The sequence below is a fragment of the Misgurnus anguillicaudatus genome, chromosome 6 (assembly GCF_027580225.2).
Source record: "Misgurnus anguillicaudatus chromosome 6, ASM2758022v2, whole genome shotgun sequence".
NCBI classification, from domain to species: Eukaryota; Metazoa; Chordata; class Actinopteri; order Cypriniformes; family Cobitidae; genus Misgurnus; species Misgurnus anguillicaudatus.
In genome coordinates, this window is record NC_073342.2 from 9,901,724 (window position 1) to 9,912,354 (window position 10,631).

At 37.9% G+C, this 10,631-nt stretch overlaps 2 protein-coding genes across 2 annotated transcripts; one reads left to right on the top strand and one right to left on the bottom strand.

The window, feature by feature from the left end:
- Positions 1-422: 422 nt before the first annotated feature.
- Positions 423-5,074, top strand: slc25a44a (solute carrier family 25 member 44a). The gene is made up of 4 exons (XM_055192664.2): positions 423-615; positions 1,432-2,111; positions 2,191-2,318; positions 3,981-5,074. The coding sequence occupies exons 2-4, from the start codon at positions 1,481-1,483 to the stop codon at positions 4,170-4,172; spliced, it is 951 nt and encodes a 316-aa protein (XP_055048639.1). The 5' UTR covers positions 423-615; positions 1,432-1,480; the 3' UTR covers positions 4,173-5,074.
- A 180-nt stretch (positions 5,075-5,254) lies between these two features.
- On the bottom strand, positions 5,255-10,310 carry skic8 (SKI8 subunit of superkiller complex). Its single transcript, XM_055192665.2, has 11 exons — positions 10,063-10,310; positions 9,938-9,966; positions 9,819-9,846; positions 9,608-9,713; positions 9,308-9,480; positions 9,047-9,195; positions 6,654-6,747; positions 5,972-6,065; positions 5,801-5,893; positions 5,628-5,706; positions 5,255-5,473 (listed from the first exon to the last, which is right to left on the bottom strand). The coding sequence occupies exons 2-11, from the start codon at positions 9,947-9,949 to the stop codon at positions 5,384-5,386; spliced, it is 918 nt and encodes a 305-aa protein (XP_055048640.1). The 5' UTR covers positions 9,950-9,966; positions 10,063-10,310; the 3' UTR covers positions 5,255-5,383.
- Between the last annotated feature and the right edge of the window lie 321 nt (positions 10,311-10,631).

A 10,631-nucleotide genomic window follows, 5' to 3' on the forward strand; every position in this document is an offset into this window, starting at 1 on the left:
GAAATTCGTTAAAAGTGTCCTGCATATGTAGAGGTGCAGTTTATGCCATACAATCATCTTTTTTTATTTTATTAAATACAAAAGTATATAAACAACAAAGGCAAATATACATTTTCAGTGTAGATTGGTATTACAGGCTCAACGCAGTATACACAGTATAACTAATAAATAGTTTAGAAAAAAATAAAGAAAATAAATAAATAGAAATCTGAAATTATAATTTACTTAAACCTAAATAGTGAGTAAAAGAATTTTTTTTTAAGATAAATATTAGGGGCAGTATCACAATAGATTAAATGATGTCAATAAATTAAGCAGCTTCATAGCACTCTGATCTTCATCTTATTAAGGGCTTTGGAAAAACATTGAAGTAATTTTTGAATATAATAAATAGTGAATGCCATTCAATCCTCCTGATACCCTGTCCTATCAGAGTGACGTTTGAGCATGCGCCGGAAGTGTAGAGGAGTAATCGCTCGGCATGACTTTCCAGCAGCAATAGCAGGCCTCGAGTCGATCCGAGCAAATGTCGTTTTATGGGTTATAGTGGTATGTTTATCTCCTGACAGGATCTGCCGCTGGATGGACAAACGGAAATCATGGAGAGATAACCGGGTGAGTTATCGCGCGAGGTCAAATTAACTTCTATTTTTACAAATGTTTTCTATTTCTGAGACATGAAAGGCGAGAAGACCACTGTAAAGATGCGAAGGGAGGGGCACATATGCTGTTTTTATGTTTGCGGGGTGTCAGGTTGTCATTTTTCCTGGAATATCGCGATGCGCATGCGCAGTAGAGAAGAGACCTGTCATTTTTGCAGCTTCGCCATGAAAGGTCACAATGTATCTGAAAATGAGAGCTGGATTCAAATTCAGAATGTGTTTAAAGTACATCACATATTTAATTTAAATGATTGGCAAAATAAGGAGTTATTGTTGTGATGCACACTGTTTATTTTACACCATGAATGTGAATACATAATCATCAGTGTCACGTGTGTGCGCGTGTGTGTGTTTACACGTTTAGTCATTGATGACATTTTTTCTTATTTGGATTCATTTTTCACATTTTATTTTGTAAGTATACATACTAATTTCAGAATTCCAATTTAGTATGCAATTCCAGGTAGCTGTATGAAAAAACAATTCAAAAGTACTTCAAAATCTAATCTATATGTATGACCCCAAGTTCACTGTTATTTTGGTTGCACATTTAAAGTTTGACCCTGTAAAGAAAACTATCTATGCTGTACAAGTGTATTACATAATCCAGGTGTCACGTGCAGTGACCTTTAAACTCTGTACATTTAAAACTTCATTCAGCAGACCCTTTTCTTCATAGAAAGAGCATTTAACATTTGTCTAAGGAGCAATAATAAGTTTAGTCTAGTAGTTTTGGTTTTTTAGAGTAAAATGAATTTTGTCATTGCAGGATAGACTTGAAGGCGTGCGTGTGACTGATCGTGTCTTGATCTGTGGCCATGATGCAGCAGAAGCGCAACATTCAGATCATCGAGTGGGAGGATCTGGACAAGAGGAAGTTTTATTCATTGGGTGTTTTTATGACCATGACCACACGGGCGGCGGTCTACCCGTTCACCCTGATCCGCACCAGACTTCAAGTCCAGAAGGGAAAATCGCTCTATAACGGGACATTCGATGCTTTCTTCAAGATTCTGAAGGGCGAGGGGGTGAGCGGCCTCTACCGAGGCTTCATGGTCAACACGTTCACCCTGATCTCAGGTCAGGCATACATCACCACCTACGAGTTGGTGAGAAAGTACGTTTCCTGTTACTCGTCCAATAACACGGTGAAGTCTCTGGTGGCGGGTGGATCCGCCTCGCTGGTTGCCCAGAGCATCACGGTACCCATCGATGTGGTCTCCCAGCAGCTGATGGTGCAGGGTCAAGGGTCTCACCTCACACGCTTCAAGCTTAAGATGGCGATGGCCACATCCAAACAAAAGTTTACATTCGGACATACCAGAGACATTGTGGTTCAGATTTTTCACGCAGATGGATTAAGAGGTTTTTATCGAGGCTATGTGGCGTCGTTGCTCACCTACATACCCAACAGTGCTGTCTGGTGGCCTTTTTATCATTTATATGCAGGTAGGGAAAACAGACAGTTTATTATCGAAAGTTAAACGTGATATCTTTAAACTTAAAATCCATGTGCGTGTGTTTTCAGAGACGCTCTCCACACTTGCCCCATCTGACTGTCCGCACCTGATCCTGCAGGCCATAGCCGGACCAATGGCTGCAGCTACTGCCTCTACACTAACCAATCCTATGGATGTGGTCAGAGCCAGAGTCCAGGTACAAACAGACTTTGGCATTAACTACTTCAGACAGTCATGCTTTATAGCAGCACCATAAATAAACAGGAATACTCTTTGGGTTCGATGGAAAACAAAGTATAGCTTATAATGCACTGTAAGTTACTTTGGACAAATGTGTTGCCGAATTTTACAGAGAAGCTAGGCAAAATCGCGTTCATAATTGTGGAAAATCATCTCCGATAATGTGCACGCGAACACTTGTGTAGTGCATGCGAAAGTTTATTTTACCAGCGCACGCAAATGCTTTTTTTGCAGAGCACGCAAATGCTTTTTTTGCAGAGCACGCAAATGCTCTTTTTGCAGAGCACGCAAATGCTCTTTTTGCAGAGCACGCAAACGCTTTTTTTGCAGAGCACGCAAACGCTTTTTTTGCAGAGCACGCAAACGCTTTTTTTGCAGAGCACGCAAACGCTTTTTTTGCAGAGCACGCAAACGCTTTTTTTGCAGAGCATGCCAATGCTTTTTTTGCAGAGCACGCGAATGCTTTTTTTGCAGAGCACGCGAACGTTTTTTTTTTTTGCTGCGCACGCGAACATTTTTTTTGCTGCGAACGCTTTTTTTGCTGCGCACACAAACGTTTTTTTTTTGCTGCGCACGCGAACGCTTTTTTGCTGCGCACGCGAACGCTTTTTTTGCTGCGCACACTAACGTTTTTTGCAGCGCATGCAAACTTTTTTTGCTGCGCATGCAAACAATTTTTTTGCAGCGCACGCGAAAGTTTTTTTTTGCAGTGTAATGCACTGTAAGTTACTTTGGACAAATGTGTGGACAAATTTCACAGAGAAGCTAGGCAAAATCACATTTCATAATTGTGGAAAATCCTCTCTGATAATGTGCACGCAAACGTTTTTTTTTTGCTGTTCAGGCAATTTTTTTTTGCAGCGCACGCAAATGTTTTTTTGCAGCGCACGCAAATGTTTTTTTGCAGGGCACGCAAACATTTTTTGCGCGCCTGCAAATGTTTTTTGCAGCGCATGCGAACATTTTTGCAGCGCATGCGAAGGCTTTTTTGCAGTGCACGCAAACACTTTTTTGAAGCGCAACCGAATGTTTTTTTTTTTTTGCAGTGTAATGCACTGTAAGTTACTTTGGACAAATGTGTTGCCGAATTTCACAAAGAAGCTAGGCAAAATCGCGTTCATAATTGTGGAAAATCATCTCAGATTATGTGCCTGCAAATGCTCGTGCAGCGTATGCGAACTTTTTTTGCAGCGAACGTTTTTTTGCGGCGCACACGGACGCTTTTTTGTCCCTAAAACATAGTTCTTATACTTCATCAGTCTATTTTTTAACTTGTGCAGTGCACTCTTTTACTTCTGAAGTGTACTGTTATACTTTCCTCCCTAAAAGCCATTACTAACATATTCATATTATACGTCTTCTGTAGTGCACTCTTATGCGTTTTTTGCTGGGCACGCGAAAATTTTTATGCAGTGCACGCGTACTCTTTGTCCCTAAAACATATTTCTTATACTTCTGTAGTGCACTCTTATGCTCTTTACACTTGTGTAGCATACACTTATACTTCTGTTTCTGTAAAGCAGCTTCAAAACTATAAAAAATATTTTAAAAAATAGATTTTAAAATTGTTTTGCTGTATTTAATGATTAGTGTTAAGATTAAATACGTGTGTTTGCAGGTCGAAGGTCGCTCGTCTGTGATTGAAACGTTCAAGCAGCTGATAGCCGAAGAGGGCGCTTGGGGTCTCACCAAGGGTCTATCTGCTCGCATCATTTCCTCCACACCCACCTCCATCATGATCGTCATCGGTTATGAGACGTTAAAGAGACTCAGCCTACGGCCTGAACTGGTGCACAGAAGACACTGGTGATGATAAAGATGGACCACCTAAACCACGTGTTGGATTTCCATACCTCAGCCCTGTTTTATGGGCCTCTCTTACCCTTTTCAACGGATGCCTTTGACATTTTGATGAGGACCAGGCAATAACTGAAGGACTCAAATGTGAAACTGTGTTACTCTTGTTGAGTATTTTATTTTATTACCTTTGTGTGACCCAAACTAGTATTTTGCAATGAAACAACATGGAACTCTGTGTCATTCATCCTTTTCACCTGTTGTTGTTTATTGGATTTCAGCATTTATAATATGGTGGTCGCAAGTATTAAAACATTCAAGGTTTCCACAAATATGGAAAACTTGGAATTATCAGGGAATTTTAATATTGAGATTTCCATTTCCAGAAACATCATGGACATTTTTATAGATATTTATTATAGTTCTGAAGCATTTGTTCAGATATTTCATCAGCTAGAAATTGGTCTTTGTGAGTCCAGTCTGTAATACAACAAACATAAATAAACAGGCAAGTTATTTAAATTCATTAGTAAAGGTTTGAGTTGTTCAGACTAACAAAAACTTATTTTGTTTGAGGCCTTGTATTTTACTTTGAGAGAAAATGGTTCGGGGCCAAAGGTTTTATGTAATTCATTTAATTCTGATAACTGCTGTGATCGATGTTTTTGTCTAAAATGTGCTTTGAGTTTCGATGTCGATTGCATTAAATGAACTGCACAAGAACGAAGCTGTTTGGGATTGTTTATTTATTTGTATACTTCATAAATAACTGCTCCAAATGAATCATAATTCATTATTTTTAATAATTCATTTGTTAAAATAATGACAGAATATTACGTTTAATGATGTCAATTTCCAGTTCTTTGTCCCCAAAACATATTTCTATTTGTATTAAAAGTGATTAATTGAAAACTACTTTACAGTTGTGCAGTCAGTTATTAAGTTTACATGTTGGACCTTCTGTCATTTTAGCAATGGTCCAGTACCAGCTAGTGGCCTGTAGAGGGCAGCATTAAATAAAGAAAGTCATGTTTGTATGATGTTACATATGATATGGGGTACTTGATACAGAAATTACACAGGTTAAACAAAACGTTTAGAAAAAAATGAACATTTATTTGTATCTCCATATACAGATGTTGATGAAACCACAAAATAAAAAAAACTTTCCTGTATTTTGTGTGGGTTTTCTAAACCTTCAACAGGCCACATTCGAGCGATTCTTCACATGGGACAGTCATATATGTGGATGGCTCTGTCATCGCCTGCCGAGACGATCTTTGAGCCCGTTGGGTTATATTTAACACTCCAAACCTGCGTGCACAAACACACACAAGTATGCTGCGTACCCTTATAATAAACTAACAAACAGTTTGAAGCGGTCATTTCATGTAAAATCCAACCTCTATACTCCCATCTTAAGTCACAGAAAGCTGAATTGATGGTCTCGACACATCGGGGTACTCACCTGATCCTGATGATCAAAGAAAGTGTTCACACACGATCTGCTGTTGGTGTCCCAAACCTTTACACTCTTATCTGATGAGCTACAAAGACGAAAGCAAAAAATGATAAACTAACCTACTAGTCATGCATTTAATAACTATCACCCAATCCTAATTAAGTGACATCAACGCTTACCTGGACACAAAGTGTGTGTCATCAGGTGAAAAGGCCACACTGAGCACCCAGGAGCCGTGACCGCTGAGCGTCCCGGCCAGTTTAGCGTGCTGCCTGTAACACACATACAGACAGGTTTTTAAATCATTCAGGGTAAAACGGTTTGATGAATCCATGTGAAGTTGTACATACACGTCATAAATCTTGATGTATCCATCATCTGATGCCGTAACCAGCAGCTGAGAGTCAGGAGAGAAGGTTAGAGATCTGATGGGCATGGCATGACCTGGAAATACAAAAAGAAGAAAGAAAGAAAAGTAAGAAAGTGTTTGTCCCATGAACTACACTTTATACACTTAAGTTAAGATTTCTTACTAAACAAATTGTAAAAATGCTATTTTTTTCATATGTTTGAAGCTAAACTTTATGTACTGATATAAGAGGGTGGGCTTGGTCGTTAACACTAAACCACTTGATATGTAATTTCGGGCATACATATGTTAATCTTCTCGTTGTAACGTACACAGAACATATTATTTAAAATAAAAATCTTGTTTCGTACACACAACAAAACACTCAACACTTTGACATTCATAGCCGTACTCATCTGAACAAACAAAAGTAATGATGAGTGAGAAATTGAAGGGCGGAGAGAAAACAACGTCGCTCGGTGATGGAAACCGATGTTTATGAGTCTTGAGGGACGGCCAGTAAAGTGAAACAGTACGTCTTACAAAAACGCACGATCACTTTTAATCCATCTAGCAGACTGCACGAGGATCAGACTACCAGACAGCATGTCTGCTGAACACTGACACTTAATATTAACAGAGAAACTGAAGACAGATTAAATACTGTGGAGAAATATTTTGACCTTCCAGCGTGTGCAGGAGTTTCCCAGTCGCGATATCAAAGATGTTAATAATTCCGTCAATGGCACCACTGGCTAAATACTTTCCATCTGGACTCTAGGGAGAGCGAGAGAAAGAGAGAGAGATAGAAATAGTTTAGGAATATGGAAAACTGAAGGAGTAAATTCTGCAACACAGAATGCGTCTTTAAGATATACTATACAAATATCACTTTTGCAAAGAAGTAATACTATGATTTACTTATTTTTAAAATCTTGTTTAAATCAAATTAATATCTACCAAGGAGGTTTAGGGCCAAGCTAAAACAAAAAACAAAACCATCTCGAGATTAAAGTCATTAAAATGCATAATGAAGTAATTATTTAATAAGAAAAAAGTCAGAATAAATATAATTTTGAGAATAAAGTCGCTGATTTAACGAGAATAAAGTCGCTGATTTAGCGAGAATAAAGTTGGTCTTTAATGAGAATAAATTCGTTATTTAACGAGAATAAAGTCGTAATATAACGAGAATAAAGTCGTAATATAACGAGAATAAAGTCGTAATATAACGAGAATAAAGTCGTAATATATCAAGAATAAAGTCGCTATTTAACGAGAACAAAGTCGTTATTTAATGAAAATAAAGTTGTAATACAACGAGAATAAAGTTTTAATTTAACGAGAATAAAGTTGTAATTTAACGAGAATAATAAAGTCGTAATATAATAAGAATAAAGTCGTTAATTAACGAGAATAAAGTTGTAATTTAACGAGAATAATAAATTCGTAATATAATGAGAATAAAGTCATTACTTAACGAGAATAAGTCGTTATTTAACGAGAATAAGTCGTTATTTAACAAGAAACATTTTATTAATAAAAAAATTCTGTGTACAGGCAAGCAGAAGATCCCAGAATAAGAACACAAACCACTAAAGAGCACGTTTGGTTCCTTCAATGAAAACGAGCACATTCTGGGCTTTTCTGCTTGACTGTACATGCTTATTAATAATATATTATAGTGTTTAGTGAATTTAGTGTATTTATATCACTGTCTTAATGCAGTAAACAACGTAAAGAATAAGCCTAATATATTGACTTCATTTACGACTTTATTCTCGTTAAATAGCGACTTTATTCTCGTTAAATAGCGACTCCATTCTCGCTAAATAGCGACTTTATTCTCGTTAAATAGCGACTTTATTCTCGTTAAATAGCGACTTTATTCTCGCATTTTAATGACTTTTATCTTGAGATGGTTTTATTTTTTTTATTCCAGCTTGGCCCTATTCCTCCTTGATGAATATCAAACTAATTTAAAATGAACTCAAAAATTCTCCCAGAATCACACACGTGGCAAATAAACCCTTTTGCATATCCATTACCGTTAAAATTACCCGAATTGACATTGCGAATTGAAAATGTGTGCAACGGAAGCATGTCAATTTCGCAAAAACTCCCACGTTTACTATTGTTAAAAATTTACATTTACTGCCACCAGCTAATAGATGACAAATTAAAGCTTTCCTTCCTCACGTTTACCAGTGCGCTCTCCTTCAAGATGTACAGGGTACAGACCCATCAAACACAACGCCTTAACGTTTGCACAAAAGGTAATAGTTTGCAGATTAATTCTAACCGCTCTGGATTAAAACGAAACTAACGCCAGCTGGTGGCCCCTGATGCAAGTCACATAATTATTTTTTTAAACCTCCCAGAAACACCTCAATACCTGCCTTCTCCCAAGTATAAGAGGATTTCCTTGACAATAATGTTCGGATAACACTTCTACATCTTTTTGATTACAATTAATGTATCATTACTATTAAAAATCACCTATACGTTGACTCCTAAGAGTAAGTGTGGTTTTTTCACCGAGTGTCAAAGTGGCCTGAAGCCATTCATTTTCAATAAGAGCCAGCGGGGAGCTCCGGCGCATCTTGGACGGTGTGAGCGGCGAGGAGAGTTGAAATCAGCTCAACTTTATGGTAATGAGCTATGATGCGGTTCGGGGGCAACCAATCGTCATTGGCAGGGCAGCCAGAGCGTTTTTTGATGCTCTCGTCGTTGGTGGTGTGAACGTAGAGTAAGGGGCTTTCCTTGGCATTAATGTTTGTATAATACTCTTACGTCTTCTTCGGTTAAAATAATGCCCAGTGCGGTGGATGTGATATTACTAAACCTACCAACATCAGTCGATGTGATGTTTGGAATGGCTTATCACGAGGGGAAAAACTATGTTTTAGCTGCATATCAATGAATGGAAACGCCCTTATTTCGCAATAGTCTGTTCTCAACATTTAGAAAATAATGCTAAAGATTTGCGCAAATCTGCAATGGAAGCGCAGCAACCGTTTGCACTGTTATTTAAATATGATTCCAGATATCCTGTAATTATTAATGACTTTCTTACATAAGCAATGCTCAAAATAAATTTCCCTCTGGTGTCCAGCGAGTGCTCCTTTTTCGCGCTCTCCACACCAAAGATGTTGACCTTCCCAAGATGGCTGCCGGTGGCGATGTACTTAGAGTCCGGGGAAAATGCCACAGACCAGGCATCAACTGCAAGCCATATAAAAAAAAGATTATTATTTTATTATAAAACCAAAGATCCACAAAATCACCCTCAAATAAAGAGGATCAAAACATTTGTGAGGAATGCGTCTAAACTCACCTGGGCCTGCATCCAAAGACTTAATCTGTTTGCCCGTCTCCAGGTCCCAAAGACGAATGTGAGCGTCTAGAGAGCTGGAGGCAGCGAGTGCCCCGTTTTGACTGATGTCCACTGAGACGACACCCAGCTGGTGACCCTCGAGGGTCCACTGTAGCTCAAGCTTTTCATCCGTCCTATTAAGCATCAAAATATGAGCGGTGATCATAATAATTAGATGCAAGGTATGCACCATATACAAATCTACTCTGAATAAAAGTGATCAAATGCATAAATGTAATCCAGGAATAGATAACGATTTACCATTTCCACACTTTCACGAGGTCATCCAGAGAACCAGTGATGATGGTTTCTGATCCATCCTTCTCGCTGCGACCCCACGCCGACGTCCAGATCGAATCCTCGTGAGCTGCGGAAGCAAAAACACGAGACACCCACTGGCTGTGTGAATGAATGGCTCAGTAGGTTTTGAGATCTAACACAGATCAGTTAAACAACTTGTGTGTATACTCACCATGCTCCTGCTTGAATATTATACTGTACTAAAAAGAAAGTAACAAAACATTTTTAATATCATACACATAACCATTACTATAAATACTATAAAGGTGTTTAAATTTGAATCAAACTCACTTGTGTGGTCATAGTGCTCGCTTTAGAACCTGATTGTGTTAAATAAGAATTCAGAAGAGTTTATAAACGATCAGAAGAACATATCTGACATTTTTATGAGCTTTTTAATACATTTATTCACTTACGTCATACACAGCCGCTAGCTAGCTTAACTTAGCATATAAGTAAAGAAAAGCCTACGACACGTGCTGAAGACGTTTAGGGTATCCGCGATGTCGTCAGAGGTTGTTAAAGATGTGTTAACTTCACTAGTGAAGTGAAGATTCACCTCAGAGAGAGAATTAGAGAGGTTGATGAACAATAATAAACACACGCAGACGTTGCCTAGAGAGCCGCCATGACACCTGCGCGCAATGTATTCTGGGAACGAACGTCTGACTCCGCCTCTCCGTGTTTCAGTTTCATACAGCTTTCCATTTAATTTAATCAAAATATGAATAAAAATACAGAAACAAAAGTATAAAACATGAGTATAAACATTTATTTTTAATCTTGGTAATAAAAGTAATTCTAGCAATTAAAAAATGCAAAAAACGGGAAGTTACAATTAAAATAATAAAGTAGGCCTAAATGAGTTCAAAATAAATACATACATAATTCAAATATAAAAAATAAAAACAATAACGAATAAATAAATATTAATAACGAGATATTTAACAAACATTCACATTTGCTTAGAGGCATGATCTATTGC